Below are 21,041 nucleotides of genomic sequence, written 5' to 3'. Positions count from 1 at the left end.
TAAATTCAAACTGACTAAATACAGGTGACTACCTATGCCAGACATTGCTTGAACAAATTAACACATCCTCTGGTACAGTTAACCATCCCATCCTCCCTGTTGGTCTAACTTTGCTCTCTTACCCTCTTTTGTTGGCTATTATGGTTTAGCTCTAAAATGATCCCCCAATGTCTCACTATTCAGAGGTGGGCTTTTGGAAGGCAGATGAATCACAGCGGTGCTCTGTACTCAAGCAGATTCATCCTTTGATGAGTTGCTTATTGCCGAGTGTGCAATCAGGAGGTGGCACCTGGTTGGAGTGTTCACTGGAGGTGTGACCCCAAAGGGTGTCTCTTTGTCTCTGGTTCATTCCCTCTCTCTCTGCTTCCAGCCTCCATGGGCTGAGCAGCTCTCCTCCATTATGCCCTTCCAACTTACCATTTCTGCCCTGGAGCCAACCAACCATGGACAGAACCCTCTGAAACTATAAGCTAAGATAAATCTCTTCTTTAGGTTATGGGTGTTAAGAATTTTGACTCAAGGATAGGCTCAAAGCAGTAGTCTCTGTGATTTTTTTTTTTCTTTCTGTTTTTGGAGGACAGGTTGATACAGGTTCTCGTTATGGAGTTCATACTGACCTTGAACTCATTATGTACCCTGGTCTTCCCTTGAACTCAAGAGTTGCTCCTACCTCAGCCTCCCAAGTGCTGGGATTACTGGTGTGCACCATCATGCCTGGCTCAACATTTATTGTTTTTTGTTTGTTTGTTTTGTTTTGTTTTTTTGGGGGGGTGGAATACCAAGAATCAAACTCACACACTTGCTAGAGTGGTGCTTGTGCTACTGAGCTATATCTCTGGCCCCTCCACATTCATTGTTAATACACAGCTATCTCAAGGTTTTATTCTATCCCTGATAGTGAGGAAAGGGGCCATATAGCCAACTCAGGTCTAAAGGGGTTCCTTAAAAATAATTAGTAAGCAGAGCAGGGTGGCACATATCTATTAATCTTAGCCTTCTAGGAGGGTGAGACAAGAGGACTGTAAATTTCAGCCTAGCCTGGGGCAACTTAGCAAGATCCTGTCTCAAAATGAAAAAATACTGTAAGCCCTGGGCACGTAACTCAATGCGCAGGCTCTGAGTTCAACCCCTAGTACCAATAAAAGTTTCGGTTCCCAATTACAATCGAAGAATATGCTTGCTAAAAAAAATGTAAATACAGCTGTATATAGAGCAAAAAACAAACAAAAAAGTTCCTCCTTACTTCAAATATTCTATTAATAGATTTTTATTTTTAAATCAGCAAGTTTGAACAAGAGCCGCCCGCAAGGAAGAATGGTACTCACCCCTTCCCCATATGGAATCCATTTGCCACTTTCATTATTCCAATACCAAATCCACTTGGTGGTGAAGACAGAATTGGCCTGGTTCGTGCCAGATGAAGGGGTAGACAAGCGTCGCATGGGCCTAACACTGTAAGTCATTTTCTGGAAATCAACTGTATGATTTCCTATTAAAATCCTGAGATAGAAAAGTAACAAAATGCTTCATTGACATCCACTTCTACAGTTGTTACAGTTTGTGTCTAGATGTCCCCTCAAAGCCTCATGTGGACATAGATGGGGCTTTTTCAGAGGTGGCTGGATCTAGAATGTGTGATGCTGAGATTAATTCCTGGTGCAATGCTAGGATCAAGGGCACTAGGATTAAGGGTGTGAGTGCTGCCTGCCCTACATAGCCTGGATAATATATAAGGGACAGAAAGAGCTGTGGTCGTCCCTTGTTGCTTTGCTGCCTTCTGCCTGCCATGAACTAGTTCTCCTCTTTAGTGCCTGTCTGCTATATAGCCCTGCCTTGGAGCCAATTATGGACTGATACCTCTACAAACTGTAGGGCCAAATAACCTTTTCCCCTTTTAACTTTGGGTGTCAGATAGTTTGTCTCAACAATAAAAAAAAAAAAAAAAATTAACACAACAGTCTACACTTCCATAACAATTATGCAGAATTAACTTTTTTTTGGTACCGGGAATTGAACCCAGGGCCTCACGCTTGCTAGGCAGTTTCTATACCGCTGAACTACATCCCCAGCCCCACAATTAATGTTTTAGGACCGAGAAAGATGTTAAAGTTTTCTTTCCTTTGTTTTTAATGCTGTAAATAAAGTCTTAACTTTTCTTCCTACAGCTCCAGGTATCACATTTAAAAGAAAAACTGAAACGCAGAGAGCTCAAGTAACTTGCCTACATCCCATATTTAAGGGTGTCACAAAATGCATTGTTTCCTTAAAATATATCCACAAATAAAACTGCCCACAAAATAACTGATGGGCTCAATATTAGAAAGCAAGTTGGAAACTCCTTAGGTCAATTTTGAAAATTATTTACAATTATCTGACTAGTTACCAAAGTGTGGTCTAAGGCTCTTTAAGAGAACTGGCAAGGTCAAAGTCATTTTCATAATAATATCAAGCCATTATTTGTCCTCTTTGCTTTGTTACTGTCGTTACTGCACAAGTTTTCTAGAGGCTGAATGAAATACAGTTTCATGACAGATTGACTAAAGAATGAGATATGAGAATCCACTTGCCTTCTATTAAGGCAGCCATTAGGAGATGTCCAAAAATATAAACCTATGACACACTTCTCCATAACGCTTTTTGTTTCAGAGAACAGTCGTTGTTACAGTTATTTACATGTAGGCACATAATTATATACACCTACTTCTATAGAAACGCTATTTATGTTAATGTGTGATGAGCTTACTGCTGTCACTAAGTGGATCCATGAAAATTTAATTTTTCTCAGTTCTAATTATTAATATGATAGATCTTGATATCCACAATTCACATAAACAGAAAGTCTTGGAAACCCTTAATATATTTTAAGAATGTTAAAGAGTCCCAAAGCAGGAACGTTTGTGGGTTACTACTGTAAGTAAGATCTCTTGGATCAGTCAGATTAATGTTGACCCCTGGGGACATCTGACCATATCCAGGGACATTCAGGTGGGGTAGGGAGGGTAGTGCTTACTAGAATCAAGGATAGAGACCTGGTAGACTACCGGCCACTTCCCAGCAGCAAGTAATTATCTGGCCCCAATGTCAACCTGGAGTTTCAAAGTTGAGGAACTACTGTATTTGGGGGGGGGGGGCTGGAGATTCGAACCTAAAAATAAGGGAACAGCTGATACCACCCTCTACTGACAGAATGCAGCAATACACAACCTCCATTGACAGCTTACTAAAGTGTGCACAGGATGCAAAGTATGCAGATATCCCCCAACACACACAGAATTCCCTTGTAAAATGATGATGCATCCTATATTCCTGCACATCGTAACAAAATGTGGTCATGCAAGTATCACCATTTCAGCCCCCAAGGGAGCAGAAATGTAAAGTATCCTCCACTTAAGCACCTCCAGAATAAAGAGCTGGCATAAGGAAAGTAGAAAATGCTAGAGCTCACAACACATTTCTGTGCTAGAACTACATGGAATTACTCAACTCATACTTAACAATTACTAAACTAAGCCAAAGGCTCGTTTGTTCTAAACCCCTCGGTGCATTCCAAGGTTCTGTCACGGGTTAAGAAGACCATGAACTGACCTCTGCACTGTGCTTTTCTGCATGACTCACTGACAGACAGCAACTAAACAAATAATCACCACTGTTAATTGACTTGAGTCAGCAAGTGAGTTCAGAATCCCTAGAGGCAGCCAGATGTTTGCCCCGTAAGCCTAACACTCTGCTTTCTTTTGATGACGCGAATCTCGTAACCCCAGTGCAGTCACCCACTCACATGAAGTTCTGGGGGTCACAGTAGGCCTTCTCAATCTTCTCCATGTTCGGTAAGTCCACCCAAGTGTGTGTCAACACCTGCCACTGGTAGGGTAGGTGGAAGTGAATTTTGCTGCAGCTGCCTACAAAGACAGAAAGAAGATCTCAGGGCCGTTTGGGGGATTCTGATCCACTCAGCCAAGTTCACTGAGGATTTGTCTTCCCCACTCTCCTGGGGTTTCCCACCTGTCCCTTTGTTCATGCAGGTCCCTGTTTGCTGTGCCCCATGTCCACCACTCAGGATGCTTTATTACCCTTGGGAATGAATCCAGAAACAGAAATTCCCCACTCCCTACCTAGTCTGCGCTATTTCTAAAGGTACAGGTAGCCTTTGTGTGCCCTCCCCAAGGGACCACGGTAAGACAAGATGCCCTCCAACACAGGCAACCACTTCTATTTCCTTGAAACCCGGGCCTAAAACTGCACCTCTTCCAAAGCAATTCCCCCAACTAATCTCCCGCTATTGTGCTCTGACCCGGATTTTGCATTCCCTTAGCCAAAATATAGTTTGGGCTTAATATGATGTATTTATCTATTTTGTGCAGTTTTTTGTGGCTGTTTTGATGTCCCAGCTTAATTATAAACACTAAAGAAAACTGCTTCACTCTTTTTCTTGTGTGATTGGCACAAGGCTGAGCATGCTAAAGACTGTCATGAAAATGAATGTTCACTGGATAAGGGATCAGTCTTACAAGCCCATCATTCAAAGACGCCAAAAAGAGTTCTATTTTCCAAACTTACTATATTTAAATTGCTTTTTGAAATGTTCAAAAGAAGTGCAACTACTTTAACATAAAAAGGATGTCACAGGGAAATCCATAGGAAGCGCACTGCTTGAGATGTAGCTAATCAAAAGGGAAGATGCACTCATCCTGATCCCTGCCTCACACCCTATTAGGATGGAGGAGGGAGGGAGAGGGGAAGGGAGAGAAGAATGTGCGCTGATGGGAACCTTTCTGCTTTGCCAGTGAGAAAGACAAATGGTCCAGCCACAACGGGAAATGGTACATCCAAAAACTAAAGAATGAATTATCATATGACCCAGCAATTCCACATCCGGGTATTTATCCAACATACATGAAAGCAGGCCTTGAGCATATACTTCCATGCCTATGTTCACAGCAGGATTATTCACAGTGGCCAAGAGGTAGAGGCTTACAGAAAGCTTATAGTACTCACTGTTAAGTTGACAACAGTTATGCAGATAATCTACACAAATGTCCTTTGTGCCATGATTACCCGTCTTAGATGTGGTACTTGCAACATCAGATACGGAATCTACAAAACAAAAGAGGATGCATGTATGGTGATCTTCACATTTAAATCAAACATGAAAACAAAGTCTCCTCACAGGAAGGAATCATGAAGTGAGGGCCATGTTCAAGAAAACTCCTGGGATTTGTGCCTTGCCCCTGAAGGCCCAGACAGACCCTCCAGAAAATGAAACATGGACACTAGGGCCACATGCAAGTTGTGTTTATTTCTTAAACTAGAGCCTAACTAGTTCTCCTGTTCTCAGCGCTCACGGCATGTGGTTCTCCCAGCAAGTCCTCTTTGTCTTCCTCACCAGTGCTAACCAAACCCTTCATCCTTAAAGGAAGAGCTCCCAGCTACGCCACTCTGCTGTCGACTGCAGATGTGGGCATCCCCTTTATTGAGGGACCTACCCTGAGTGGGGACCTACTCTGGGGTCCTCCTCAAGAGCTCACTGGCAGAGCTAACAGAGGCCTGGGCAGAGTTCTGACTCTCAGTCTCATGGGCTGCATCTCTGGTGCCTGAGGAAGGCGGAGGAGACAAGGCAGCCTATGGACTTGTGCATGTGTCAGAGGTTTCCCCAGCAGAGGCTGGGGCCTGGCTTCCTGCACTCTGACTTTCAGGATAAAATGCACCCCCCACCCATGATGCTGTTTTTAAACCAAAATTAGTAGCATTATCTATATGACAAGTTTCATCCGCATGACCAGAGCCATTTGGTGCCTTATAGACAGATTTACCAGCCCAAAAGGTCTTCCCTCTGTATTTACCATTCGGAAATGCCACTCCAGGGTCATCACTGATAATGCTGCCAATCTGGTGATCCAGGGGAGTAGCTCTGCTGTCCTGGTGATAACTTGGTAGTGCTATTTCTCTCTGGCCATTGGGTATCATTCCAAAATTCATGTTCATGGCCACTCCATCATGAGTATTATTGAAAAGAGGGACTTGCCGGGTGTCTGGAGTCCCACTCTTGCCCTTGATGTTTACGTGGTCTGATGAAAGCACTCCCATCGGCATTCTGGAGCTTATGGCTTTGGATGTTTGTGTAGAATCAAGAGGCGAACCAGGCACAGCTTGACTCGGAAAGAGTGCACTCTCCTTCCCAGTGCCCTGAACATTCAGCCAGGATGGGGAGCTCTTCCTGTTAGAGGCCGAGGTGGAATTCGAGGCAGGATTGCTTTTATTGCTATAAAAGAGGTCCTCTGGAAGGCCATTCTCTGAGAACCTCGGACTCGCTCCCACTTGACCCGGTCCTCCGAGACCAGAAGCCTTAGACGAGACTGAGGACAGCTGGGCGAGAGCCGTATTCTCCAGAAACGTTAACTTTCGGGTGAGGTCGTCGATAGCCCTGTCCTCCAGGGCAGCTCTGCTGCTGGTGCCATCCGGACTGGGAGTGCCCAACTTGTGAGCTGAGGTGAAAGGGAACTCCTTGCTGTCCTGAGAGACTCGGTCTCTACTCTTGCTCCTTCCTCTCCCTGCCCCACCTCTACGGTGCGCAGGAGCTGAAAAGAGAAGACAAAACAAGAATGAAAACCACACTCGAAGGGACTGCATTCCTGCCACCATTTCTCTTTAGTTTCCGGCCTTGCCATCCAAATACTATCAAGAGACTCGTCCTAGTTGGGTGCATGAAAATCTTGCGAAAGGGCGGTTATGATGAAGCCGAAGTAGGAATCCTACATGCAGTCTGCACGGCAGGGACCAGCATTCTGGAGCCTGGGATGAGTGGTGTGACTTCGTATTCTCCTGTTTCTCTCCTGGGACTCGGGGAGGCCCTCACCCACAACCTGCAGGTGGGACTGTCCACTACCTCTTGTCCTGAGTCAGCTTTCACTGCTATGGTGAATGAGGAGACGGAGTAAGGCAAACGAGGAAGACTTCTCCAAAAATTACTTAGCTGTTGTCTTGATCATCTAAGTGTACATGGCTATACTTGATCATCTAAGTGTTCACAACACTTAAAATAAAATGGAAAATGAAACCACATTCTCAAGATATGAGTTCATTTAAACTAGAAGTTTCCCAGATTGCTTCAGGTAATTCCCCAACACCCAAGCTTAATAGCCAAAGTCAAAGTGAACAAAGCAGTCGCCTTTCCAGAACCTGAATGACTCACGCCTGCCTGGAAGCAGGAAGGAAGGTGTGAGTATGTTGTATGCATGGAGTGTGTAGAGTGTGTGTGTGTGTGTGTGTGAGAGAGAGAGAGAGAGAGAGAGAGAGACAGAGAGAGAGAGAGGTTTATGGGGGGAGAGCTGTGAAAGATGCACACAGCTGTGTCTGAAGCATGGGTGCATCTGCAACGCCTGCCTCTGTGCTCATGAAGATGTGTGCACACATGTGTGTGTGTACGTGTGAGTGTGCACGTTGTGCTATTGGGGATGGAGTTCTTTTCCACCCAAACCAAGGGGAAACAGTAACATAGTAAAAGCAAACATCTCGCTGTCAACAGAATTGTTAACTCACTGATGAACTAGAAATGATAATACAGATTCTCTGGTACACATTGTGAAACCACACCAAAAATGGCCCGTCCGGATGTTCCTGCTCAAAGAGCCCTGTGGTGTCGGGGAGGGGCATGGTGTGGGGGAAGCGGGTGGTGTGGACTCTGAACGTGCTGCTCCGCTCCTCTCTAGAGGTCCCGGAAACGGCTGTGCTCGCTCATCACCTCACCCTTCATTTTTCTAAAAATGATTCAAAGCTGCTTACAATAAAGGTTGCTTAAAATTTCTGAGTCGCCCTTTCTTATCCCATAAGAGAGACTGATTAATACTGTATCTCAGTGGCACAGCACTTGCTTGGCAAGTGCAAGGTCCTGAGTTCAATTCCCGGTACCTAATAATAATAATAATAATAATAATAATAATAATAATAATAAAATCTGTATTTCTGCATGGTTTTATGGTGAGAAAGAATGATACTTTGGTGAAAGTCCCTTGGAAGCCACAAACATTTGATAAATACAAGGGCAGTGTAATTGTTCATCACATTTTGTTTTGGTTTGGTTTTTGAAATAGGGGCCTCACTATGGGGCCCAGACAGGTCTCTGATGCCCAAGCTCAAGTGATCCTCCCCGTCAGCCTCCCAAGGAGCTGGAACTAAAGGTGTGCACCCCACTACCATGTGATCTATCTGCTTCATAAAATCTCCTCTTCTACTCCACTTCATAAAGACATTTAAAAATTTGAAATTAAGGCCATTATACAGAAGAAAATATTTAAGAAATGGTATCACTTCACACCTATTAATATGGTCATTATAAAAAATCAGAAAATGATCCGGGGAAAAAAGGATGTGGAGAAATTTGAACCTTTGTACATTACTGGTGGAAATGCAAAATAGTAAAACAGTATGGCAGCTCCAGAAAAAAACTAAATATGGAATTACCATTGAATCCAGCAATCCCACTTCTTTTTTTTTTTTTTTTTTGGTTTTGGTTTTTCTCCGGTACCGGGAACCTAACTCACGACCTTGCACTTGCCAGGCAAGCGCTTTGCCGCTGAGCTAAATCCCCAGCGCCGCAATCCCACTTCTGATTACATTCCCAAAAGAACTGAAAGCAGAGTTTCAATGATATATTTACACACCTATGTTCACAGTAGCATTATTCAGATAGCCAAAATGTAGAAAATCTTAGGCAGATATGGTGGCATACGCCTGTAGTCCCAGACCTTGGTAGGCTAAGGCTGGAGGATCTCTATGAGTTCAAGGTCAAACAATCCTAAAATTCATATGGAACCAGAGGAGACCCAGGACAGCAAAAGCAATCCTGGGTGAGAACACAATGGGAGGAACCACAATCCCAGACTTAAAGTTGTATCACAAAGCTATGATGATAATGTCAGCATGGTACCAGCATAAAAACAGACTTTTTATAAGGTGGATCAATAAAACAGAGGAGAGGATGATGAAACAGCCTCAGGCATATTGAGCTATTTATCGTTGACAAAGGGGCCAAAAACATACACTGAAAGAAGATAGCCTCTTTAATAAATCGTGTTGGGAAAACTGGCTATCCACATGAGGAAGACTGAATCTAGACCCCTATCTCACACCATGCATTAAACTGAAATCAAAATGGGGCAAAAACAAGTGTAAGCCCCTGAGTTCAATTCCTGATACAAAAAAAAAAAAATTAAAGAACAATTTTTTTTTGAGACAGAGTGTCACTATAGTTTAGGCTAGTCTTGAACTCACTGTGTAGCCCAGGGTAGACTCAAACTCATAGCAATTTTCATGCCTCAGGATCCCAAGTGCTGGGATTACAGCTGTGTGACACTATGCCCAGCTAAAGAACTAAATGTTAAAACAGAAACACTTCATCTTCTGAAAAACCATGGGTAAAACTCTTGAAGTCATAGGCAATAGGTAAGGACTTTCTGAACAGAGCACCAGTTGCATAGGAAATAGTACCAAGAACCAATAAACGGAATCATATCAAATTTTTTTTGGTACTGGGAATCAACTCAGTTACCCATAAAAGGTAAACATTCTGAATCAGTTCAGGACACTTACGCAGCCACGACTGCATCACTAAAGACACTCATGAAAGAGGACTGCCAGACCTGCTTCAGAAAGTGGCAAGAACTATGGGCTAAGTGTGTTGGAGGGGGGCGTATTTTGAGGGAGTTTATGGTAACGTGTCTTTCACTGTAATAAAAGTTTAAATTTAAACACTCACTGTCATTTTCAATCACACCTTATATAGTACTACGAATATATTAAAACAATGTATATATTGGGACAGGCTTTGGGAAGGAAAATGAAGGCATTTTATGTGGTAAAGTAGAAACATTGTAGATGCTGTTTTTTTCTTTCCTTGTGATCTCCCTTCATTCAAAAGTACATGCAATTCAAAGGCAGAACCACTTACTTTTGGACCCAGGAGGGTTCTTCCGCATGTGCTTGCTGTTGCAGATGTCTTGGATGTTCTGGACCACGTCGGGGCTCAGCCCATGATCCCTCATGATGGCCAGCACCTTTCTATCCATCAGGTTATGAGATCTGAGGCAGTTGGGGTAGCTACAGTTCCCCTGCGTGAAGTGTTCGCATATGTGGAGTCTTTCACATGGCGGTTGCTGGTTACAGATCTGTTTTCGACCCTCTCCTTTATAACTTTTGCATATCTACAGAAGAGAGAAATAACAGCAGAGGGAAAAACACCTTCTTGTATCTGCCACACATTCACTAAAGAAGGTTTAAGTACACAAAAAATTCTATGGCAAACAAATGTACAAAGGGAAAAAAGAGTGTTCCACAATCTTTGATAAAATGCACTCGATTTATCTGGAGGTGGAAGAGGTCCACACACTAAATAAAAGATAGTGATGAACTTGGTTAATCCTTGGGAGAGTACTGACCGCAAACAGGATGCCAAATGAGTTCTATAGTATAAAGGCACCCAAAAAGGACGGTCTAGTTTTGGATATCAACTTAGTTTGCAAGTAGTTGTGTCTTATGGGCAGCTGTTCAGGAATCTGGAATTTGTTCTCTGCTAAGCAGAATGTGAAGTTTCTCAAATGACCTCCTATTTTTATCTAGATAGATGTATCTACATATCTAGCTCTACAGAGATGTAGTTCCTTCTGAAAGGTCGAATACTACCACTGGGTCCAGACGCTAGGGTGCAGGACTAAAGGATGCTTTTTATTTTTTTATTTTTATTTCATTTTTTTGGTACCGGGAATTGAACTCAGGACCTTGGGCTTGCCAGGCAGGTGCTGCACCACTGAGCTATATCTCCTTAGCCACAAGGATGTGGCTTTTTTAAAGTCTGAGGCTCTAGCAGCAGCTGGGCAACCAAGGGACCTACTCTTGGTTTCGGTTTCCTTTCCTCTAACAAGAGCAAAACATCTGGCTGGTTCACCTCAATCACATGGTTAAGCAGACTAACACAATGTGCGGCTGTGTTGTGCAAGACAGAAGGCGCGGCACACATCTTCAAACTACAAATGAGGAAACCAGTATGATTAGTAAAAAACTGAGCTTCACGCATTTTAAAGATAAAAACATTTGGGGCTGGGGATTTAGCTCAGCGGCAAAGCGCCTGCCTGGCAAGCGCAAGGCCGTGAGTTCGGTTCCCGGTACCGGAGAAAAACCAGAAAAACAAAAAAAAAAAAAAAAAAAAAAAAATTTTAAAAAAAGATAAAAACATTTGTAGGTTATTCTCGAAGGCTCTCTGTAGACCAGATCAACATTCTTCCCACGATTTGTCTACGTGGTACAGACATGAATCCAAACTCAAGAACAATGACTTAGCTACGAAGATAGCGTCTAAAGCCAGGTTCAAACAGATAAAATTGCCGTGGAGCCCACTACTCAGATTCTAAACTCTAGACCGCCAGTTCTCAAAGTGTAGTCCCAGGACCAGGCACTGTCAGCACCATTGGGTCATTTGTTACAGCCCAGAAGCAGCAGCAGTGGGGTCCCCAAATCTGTGCTTTAACAAGACTCCAGCTTATTTTATTAAATCTTTTTTTTGCTTTGGTACTAGGAATTGAACTCAGAACCTTGTGCTTGCCAGGCAGACACTTATGCTGCTGAGCTACATCCCTGGTCCCCTCCAGCTTATTTTAATGCATGCTCAACTTGGAGAACCGGTGTCCTGGAGAAAAATTCAGAACTTCACAAACAATGCTTTGGTTAGTACGCCCACTACCATGCTAATGTCGAAGCAAGATGGTGCCTACCTCAATTCACCTAAGATAAATGAAGTCATTTCTTCCTTCAATAAGCACATTTTAGTTTTACAACTTTACATAAAAGTTTGCCTGATGTTTTTATGTCCTCATGGGTCAGCGATGGTGAACCTTTTCGAGTTTTCAATGCTGCAAACGGCCCGTTGTGGCACGTGTGACACAAGCTTACCACCCCTGTCATAGGGCAAGGCTGATTCGAAAGATGTGACTATTTTAAGTTTTTTTTTAAGGTAGGAAGTACATCTTGTCCACTGCTGCCTTTAGCATTTAACCCAAGTCTCAATTGAAAGAATGCAAAACAACAAATAGGGTGGTGTACAAAGGGTTCGATGTCTGTCCAAGGTCATAGGTAGTTCATGAGAGAGACGGGGGGACCAAGCCCTCTCCCCTAACACCCCTGCTGACAAAAGTTCAATAGGCCCAAACAACAATATTTGGGGTTTTTTTGGTAGCAGGAATCGAACTTGGGACCACGCGCTCGCCAAGTAGGCGCTTGTACCGCTGAGCTATATCCCCAGGCCCCAAACAGCAGTGTTAATCTGCAATAATAATTCTTCCCTTTTCAAGAACCAGCCTGAAACAAGTCTTGTTAAACTACCTGCACTCTGGCTGACCCCCTGCTAAAGTGCCAGGAAGATATTCTGCCCATCGCCCCCCCCTCAAGGTAAATATTCCTCTGAAGACCTCTTGCTCAGTATTTCCGAATGGAAACTGATGCTGATGATTCTCACTGAACCTGTCTCAAAAAAAAAAAGAAAAGAAAATTGAAAGAGATTTATTTATTTGTTTGTTTGTTTGTTTGAGACAGAGTCTTGCTATGTAGTTCAGGATGGCCTTGAACTCACTATGTAGCAGCCCAGGTTGGCCTCAAACTCATGTCGATCCTCCTGCCTCAGCCTCCTGAGTGCTGGGATTACAGGTATTTGTCACCACACCTGGTATCACAAGGTCTTTAAGTGGTCAGAAAAACACACTAAGTTCAGAATAAAAAAAGTATTTAACCCTCAAGAAATCACCTGAGCTATCTTGTCGGGTATAAAATAACATCTGAATCCCAGCCTCACTCACAGAGTCCCAATCCCTCCAGTCACTCCATCCAGGATGCGTCTCTATACCTCTCTTTCAGTACGAGGCTAACATGTCCACCTGCAGGGGTTTTTCTCAGGCTGGATTCAAGCTTTAAACAGCATCCTCTGAATGTAAGTCTCTACACCTATCTAGATAAGACTTAGTTATTCACCAGTGTTCCCATTTTTCTTCTAGTAATAGAAGTTCCGAAGTTTTAGGTAGACAAATGGCTGTCCAGCCGGAAACTACATTTCCCAGCCTTCCTTTCAGCTAAGCATGAGCACGTGAAAAGCTACAGCCAATGAAATATAAGCAGATGCGCTAGCTAAAAAGTAAGTTCATCTTCCCCTTACTTCCTCTCTATGCTCCAATCAGCTAGAAAATAGTGACAAATGAGCTCAGTTGTGTATCTGGAGATGGAAGCCCCATTTTGAAGATGACAGATCTGACCTACAGGCCCGAGTGCTTGGATGATCCAGCTGCCTGCTCGACCTCACTGAGACAAGACCATAACTTGACAGGTCATCCTGTAAAGGCCTGCACAGTAAATATTCTAGCCTTTGCAGGCCATTCTGGCTTTGCTGCTACTACCCAAGTTGTCCTGATGACATAATCACAGTCATAGTACATCAGCAAACAGGTGTGGCTGCATTCCAATGACCCTTTATCTATAAAAACAGGCGGCAGGCCTGTGCGCTAGACTGTGGACTCCTCATGTCACCTGTCAAGTGGTAGGGAAATAAAAGTATAGTTTATTTCACTCTATTGTAGGGGTGGGGTGAGAGAGTCTGACAAAACAGCAGAGCCGGTACCTTCATCTCCCCTGTCATCTGCCAAACTTCAGGGCAAAGGCCACCTCTTCCCAAGAGGCCACCCAGGGGCTCCCTAGCAGCCTAGCACAAAGGGCATCCAGATTTAAATTCTTATTCATCCTCAAGGAGGAGGGAAGCTGCTGGAGTCTTTTAGGACACTCAGCAACAGCCTTGACCACCAACTGCAGGGCGCTGCTGCTGACTTGAGCTTTCTCCCACACCTCCACCAGCACATCAGTGATACAATGCCATGAGTGACACTCTCCCTGCTGAGAGCACGGGGCAATCATGACACTTACCTCGGGCATGAAAAATGGGTCATTTTGGACGAGGAGCACTGCTAGTTGCTCTTGGTTTAGTCCAGACAGTTCGTGATTTTTGAGGACCCGGAAATTGTCTTCTGAGAGAACCTCATGAGAATACTTGCATACATTCCTAGAAGAAAAAGTTACCATTGACATGTTTCTGCTTCACAGAGGAAAACAAAATCGTCCATAAAATGTTCACTCATCAAAAGTCAATACCATACCCCTGGGTCACTCATACAGGTTGGGCCTGCTCAAAGAGTACAACTGTTTTGTTTTGAGACAGGGTCTCACTGTGTGTTTCGGACTGGCCTTAAATTCACAGTGTAGCCCAGGCTGGCCTCAAACTCGTGGCAATCCTCTTGCTTCAGCCTCCTGAGTGCTGGGATCACAGGTGCGCACCTCCATGCCTGGCCCCAAGAATACAAATTAGAAAGATACATTTAAGACTGATGTGAGGGGCTGGGGATTTAGCTCAGCGGCAAAAGCGCCTGCCTGGCAAGCACAAGGTCGTGAGTTCGGTTCCCAGTACCGGAGAAAAACCAAAAAAAAAAAAAAAATAGTAAGACTGATGTGAGTGAGTACTCCTAGGGCCAGGCCTAGTAAACACCTGAATGAATGAATGAATATAAAGCATAGAAAAGGAAAAAAAAGTTGCATTTATAGAGCAGATAGATCAAGATAGGGATGTATTTTCTTCACAAATTATATACGTATATATCCACAGCTGACTTTAATTATTGCAATACTTCTTTGAACATTATCTCCCCAAAATCCATTATCATTTGTGTATAGCTCAGAAAGATAAAAAGAAAAAAAGAAACCAAAACCAATCTACCTGTCTTAGAAATGACTGCCCATTGAGAAATTAAAGTCAGTAAGACAATTCCCTTACCCAACATTTTAATTACACAAAATTATTCATTGCCATATCTCCTCTGAGTTATATACCAATGTACACCCGTATACCTGTGACTATAAAGAAATGAAAACAGACTCTTAATTGTATATCCAAACTACAGAAAAAGATGGAAAACCTCCTCTATTTTAGGACTTTAATGATTTACGTTAACACTGTCCAACAGAATTTTCTGTGATGATGGAATCATTCTATATAATTTGAGCTTTCAGAGAGGGAGAGAAAGGGATATAAAAAGAATTAAGGTGTGTCAGGTACACGCACCAACTCACAATGAATGTAATCATTATGTACTGCAAACATGGACTAATATACATTTTTCTTAAGATCTTCCTTTCAGCTTCCCTCACAATCACCTCTTATGCCATAAGCTTTTTCTTAGAAAATTAAAAGAGAGAGCCGGGAGTGGTGGTTCATGCCTGTAATCCCAGCACTCAGGAGGCTGAGGCAGGAGGATCAACATGAGTTTGAGGCCAACCTGGGCTGCTACATAGTGAGTTCAAGGCCAATCTGAACTGCATAGCAAGAACCTGTCTCAAAAAAAAAAAGAAAAGAAAATTGAAAGAGATTTATTTATTTGTTTGTTTGTTTGTTTGTTTGAGACAGAGTCTTGCTATGTAGTTCAGGATGTAGTTCAGAAATCTTATTAGAGGTTGTCAGTTTTCCAAAATGGAAACCATATATGGCAACTGAATACTTGATTTATCACTTTGAAGTCTGAGGAGGATTGATTTAGCTTGAGAAACCCTGATAGCTGTTATTAACGTCAACATAGCACAATCACTTTACTCTTTAACTCACATACCTACATATGATATCACCAAAGTCCTTGGGTTTAACAATTATTAATATGATGGCGGGGCTGGGGATTTAGCTCAGCGGCAAAAGCGCCTGCCTGGCAAGCGCAAGGTCGTGAGTTTGGTTCCTGGTACCGGAGAAAAACCAAAAAAAAAAAAAAAAAAATATGATGGCATATTAATTTGTTCTAGCTGCACTATCATTGTCAAATTGTCAGGCAGGCTAATGGCCAGGTTTTCACAACATAAATACTGTGACTACAATGGTCTTGGTACAGTAACCTTTCTCCTTTTACATTATTTTCCTGCGATTTATTCGCTTGGCAATATTGCTTCAAAGGACACAGTCATTTTCTTGGCAGCTTGTGTTTCATTTTGACCCACTGCACATACCAGCAATCTAGGAGTGTGTCTGTTTCCCTACCAGCACATTAAGACTGAGTTTTGTCACTTTTGCTACTTCAGTAAGTAAAGCTTATGCTTTTATTAATTCACATTTCTATTATTAGCAAGAAGGAAATATCCCCTGATCTTTTTTTTTAAGTATATATTACTATTTATTTACATCCTTTATTTATCTAGCCAGGCATGGTGATGCATGCTTATAATCCCAGTACTGGAGGCTGAGGCAGAAGGATCTCCACGAATTTAAGGCCAGTGTGGGCTACATAGTGAGTTAAAGGTGAACCTGAACTACATAGCAAGACCTTGTCTCAAAACAAACAGACGCAATAACTAAACCGGGCATGGTGGTGCAAGCCTGGAATCCCAGCACTCAGGAGGCTGAGGCAGGAGGATCTTTGTGAGTTTGAAACCAGCCTGGGCTACAAAGTGAGTTCAAGGCCAGCCTGAACTGTATAGTGAAACACTGTCTCAAACAGACACACACACACAAAAACTATCTAATGGAGAAAATATATTAACCTACAGACTTGTAGTTGTTCTTTATATTTTCTTAAATATTAATCTTTATCAGCCTTATTTATTACAAACAATTTCACATTTTTTCCTTTTTTGAAGTCAAGAATTGATCAAGTTTGTTGTTGCTGAATATTTGTATGTTCAGCACCTTACAATTTAGGTACTATTTATTTATTTTTAATTTTTAATTTTTTTTTTTTTTTTTTTTTTTTTTTTTTTTTTTTTTGGTACCGGAAATTGAACTCAGGACCTTAATCCTTGCCAGACAGGTGCTTATGCTGCTGAGCCATATCCCTGGCCCCTAGGTACTATTTAATACATGCAAAATTAATTCATCCTCCACAGCTAGATAACTATCATATGCCATTCTGTCTCCCTTCAAGAGTTATTTTCAGCCCTAATTCTTTAAAACCTCTGAAGCTCACAATGATAAATGATGTCAAAGGGGAACAGAAGTGTTTTATGTCAATCTTTCTCAATTACAATGATTAAATATGATTCCTTTCTTATTATTTTGTATTCTAGATAATTGTACATTAACTTTTTACCAAGTTTACAACTATCAGGATCCCTACTGTTTTTTATCAAACTATTTTGCTTTAAATCCAACACCATATAATTTAAATGTCCTTTATGTCACATTTTAAATATTAACAGTAATTTATAAGATATCATATCATAAAGGCTTATACCTTTCCAAAAAACTCTTTAGTGTACTTAACTATGATTTTCTCCATAGAAATCTTATTAGAGGTTGTCAGTTGCCACAAAGTAACATAACAATCATTTTATTTCTGTTAAATCCATAATTACATTGTATACTAACTAGGCATCATCCTAACTATGTTAAATCTTCTGCTTCTTTCCATTTATTCAAACTTTGTTTTGTTTCTCTTGTTTTCGATTAAAATTATTCTTTTAATAGTTAGCTTTCAGTTCCCAAATATAAAATATTATCCACTGCTAGTATTATCTTTCAGTTGTTCGCCACTGGTATACAGAAATGCAAAATGATTTTGTTGAAATTATGGAATTTGCAAAAATGTAAACATCTAGGCAAAAATGATTCTCTAAGAATTAATCTTTAAAAGCCGCTTATACAAACGTTATTGCCTGTGTGTAAACTGTATCTGAAACCCTCAGGAAGTGTCTTCAAACTTCTCAGAAGAATCTCTTAAGAGAGGTCAAGGGCAGCTGCTCCAGCTGGAGGACAACCTCGGTCCTAGCCACCCCCCAGGCGGGTCCTCTTCTCCCGTTCTCTGCCAGTGACCCTGGCTTTCTGGTGTCTCTGGCCACCTTGATAAGCCTGGCCTCACCTCTCTTCCTTTCAGGTTCTGCTCTGTGGTTTCAGACACTGCTCGCACCGGTCTCCACCATCCAGAATCTTCAGCAGCTGGAGGACGGCCCCCTCTTGCTCACCCCCCAGCCCCAGGGAGAGGGGTCGGAAGAGACTCCGACAGTGGGAAAGGCCCTCGAAAGTAACCCTCTCCAGGGTAGCCCAAAGCGGAATCCGCCCCCCCCACATGGCGTGACCAGATGTGTAGGAGCCGCATTTCCCATGAGGCATCACTCTCGCTTCATGGCCACTGCCATTAATGTTCTCATTGATACCGATCTGAAAATGACCTCCCTGAAACACCGCACCCCGACAGCTTCTGCCCTCGGCTCATCTTTGCTTTTCCCTTGGCTCCTGTTCATACACCCTGGATTTGGAGCCAAGCCAACCCCAAGTAGCAAGGCTTCCCCAAGCCCAACCAAGGTGCTCGAGCCCAGAGGAGCGGTGCTGGCTGGGTCCTTACTGCCTATCTGACAGCCTTCTCATTTCTCATCTCGGCTCTCAGGCAAACTACGAACTCCTCCACAATTTATGATGCTCATGTTGCGGAATCCACAAGGTCCGCCTCTATCCATCTTTGGCCTGGCCCTGCCCTCACCCTCCCCGTCACTCCACAGACCTCCTTCGGCAGCTTCTTAAAGGTCAGCCTCTCCACCCTCATTTCAGCACACTGATCAGTAGCAAAGGCAGGGTGCTCTGTGCTCAGCTTCTCTGTGGTTGGAAGTACAGAAACTAATGCTACACATTTATGGAGTGACAGGAACTTTACAGCTGTTACTTCCCTCAGTAGTCACAATATTCTTACTTTGGGAAACTGAGGCCCAATAAAATGAAACTTCAAAGGTAACTCAGATAAGAGGAAGATCTGCTCCCTGAATCCAGATCTCCACAAATAAGGAAAAACAAAACAACAAAAAAAAAAACACCTAATCTGGAAAACTAACCCAAAACAAGCAGATCTGAGACTTTTCCAAACCAAAAAGAAGAAAAATGCCATTGTGGATTACTGAAGCCACTGTTCCCCATTACTGAATGAAAAATTGACATCAGAGTAGCAGCAGTGTAAAGGGGCATAAATCATACACGCAGTGCGGTGGAGAGGCTAAACCGATCGAAAGTATTTGTGATGGTCATTGCAGACGATCAGCTGATAAAAAGGATATGTTCAGGGTTAAGCACTCACCAGACCAATTATTTAAATATAGGATGACCAAAAGTTGCATATTTTCCATTAATTTTTATAACAGGAAATTTTAAAATGACAATTCTGTCAAATTTACTCAATAACTTTTCTATGTATAGCATATCATAAAACATTCAATACACAACACAACACTACAATCTGGACAGTAGTATCTAGTCCCTTTCCAAATTCTTTTCACATTATTATCTTTCTTTGAACAACACACATTACACTGTTGTGTTGGCCTCTGCTTTTATTTCCCTGTGGATGGTGTAATTTCAATAAAATTTCTACCCACTTCTATGTTGAAGACCCCTTATGTGTTCAACATAAAGGTGAAGACATCAATGATAGACATCCTCATTGGCATTTAGCTATGCCGTGTTTTTCAATTATTCAGTCTATTAGACCTAATCTAAATTGTAAATGACTTTTTGAACTCTCTTGTTTTAAATAAGTAACAAATGCGTTCCACATTGTTTGGTCCAGAGGTGCATAAACATTTTATAATAGTATTTTCTCTCAGTGTTTGATTACAGGATGGCTTGTTAGATGTTGGTCACCTCTGTCAACACCACCCATAGAATTATTATAATTATTGACCACTATTAGAATTTTCTGTTTCGTGTCTTCAAGTTCTATCGTTTCTGTATTACGAATAGTTGACAACAACGTCCTTTTTGTCTATCCGTTTCCTACCACAGACTTTTCCTCTCTGACCTGCTAACATTTCTCCCTTTTCAGTTTTTCCTTTTGCAGATCTTTAGGCACTTCCTTCCTATTCAGTCTCAGTGTCCCAAACATGTCCGTTTCACATTGTAAAAAAATACCACTGAGTTATGGTGAAGTATACAAATTATACCTAATGTACTTATGATAAGAGTTTTTATAGGTTGTGGTGCAAAATTATAGGTTATTTTTCACAAGTAAAATAAACACAAATTAGTAAAAGAAGATTATTAGACCTTCACTAGAAACAAACATCACAGGCGAATACAATGTTCTAGATAAAAACTATGCAAAACCTGGTTGATATAAAACAAATAGACGTACAAGTGAGTATCTTGGTATAGTCAGTACATCTTGATATACTCGGTATGTAAACAAACACAATGCCAAAGCAATGCTCAGCGTAAACTGTTAAGTAGTTAAAGTGGCCGTAGCTTTATCTTCTTGTCACTTTTTTCTGATTTTCTTGTCCCACCTAAGGTACCTAATATTGACTAATAAGTTTACAACAGGAAATTTTGTGAAAGTTTAGCCTCTTGGGGTTCTCTAAGCTCTGCTTCTCAGAGTGTGGCCAGAGCTCAGAAATACAAATTCTTGGGCCCCACTCCAAGCTGCCACAGTCAGAGGTTAGGCAGAAAATCATTAGCAGACTGGAGACCATATCCAAAAAGCCTATGGTTTCTAACTTTAGCTCCAGAGAATGTTAACACCTTCTAAATAGGCTAGTAAGGTACAGGACCCAAATAAAGTTCACCATATAGGGACCCCTATAAAGTTCAGGACCCATATAAAGGAGCTGGAGAAACCTCAGGGTCTCAAAACAAACTAAATGGAGCCATCCACCTGTGAAGTAAACAGGAAGCTACTTCTCTCCAAAGCAAGTAAGCACAGCCCACTTTATTTGTACAAGAGCAATCAATGACCTGGAAGGAAAGAAAGCTATTCCTGGGGGCTGGGGATTTAGCTCAGGGGCACAGAGCCTGCCTAGCAAAAGCAAGGTGGTGAGTTCAATTCCCGGTACCAGGAAAAAAAAAAAAAAAAAAAAAACAACAACAGAAAGGCTATTCCTTGAAAGACCCAGCTAATCATATAAAGTAACCCAAGACCTCACCGTGTTAGGACCTGGCTTTCCCTAACAATAACATTAGTTAGGATCGCTATAATCATGGGGGTTGGGCGGGTATACAGGCAAAATCCTGGGCC

At 42.1% G+C, this 21,041-nt stretch overlaps 1 protein-coding gene across 1 annotated transcript in view; it reads right to left on the bottom strand.

The window, feature by feature from the left end:
• Positions 1 to 21,041, bottom strand: part of Zc3hav1 (zinc finger CCCH-type, antiviral 1) — a 59,992-nt gene that overhangs the window by 19,902 nt on the left and 19,049 nt on the right. The window contains exons 2-7 of the mRNA XM_005405449.2: positions 13,948 to 14,083; positions 9,944 to 10,196; positions 5,841 to 6,575; positions 4,996 to 5,094; positions 3,779 to 3,899; positions 1,326 to 1,500 (exon numbers count right to left, since the gene is read on the bottom strand). Of these exons, the coding sequence (XP_005405506.1) occupies positions 1,326 to 1,500; positions 3,779 to 3,899; positions 4,996 to 5,094; positions 5,841 to 6,575; positions 9,944 to 10,196; positions 13,948 to 14,083 (1,519 nt within the window). The remainder of the gene's footprint in view (positions 1 to 1,325; positions 1,501 to 3,778; positions 3,900 to 4,995; positions 5,095 to 5,840; positions 6,576 to 9,943; positions 10,197 to 13,947; positions 14,084 to 21,041) is intronic.

This window comes from Chinchilla lanigera, unplaced genomic scaffold (genome assembly GCF_000276665.1).
Source record: "Chinchilla lanigera isolate Chin_1 unplaced genomic scaffold, ChiLan1.0 scaffold00093, whole genome shotgun sequence".
Lineage (NCBI taxonomy): Eukaryota > Metazoa > Chordata > Mammalia > Rodentia > Chinchillidae > Chinchilla > Chinchilla lanigera.
The sequence above is the reverse complement of the archived record's forward strand: the minus strand, read 5'-3'. Positions and strand labels throughout refer to the sequence as shown.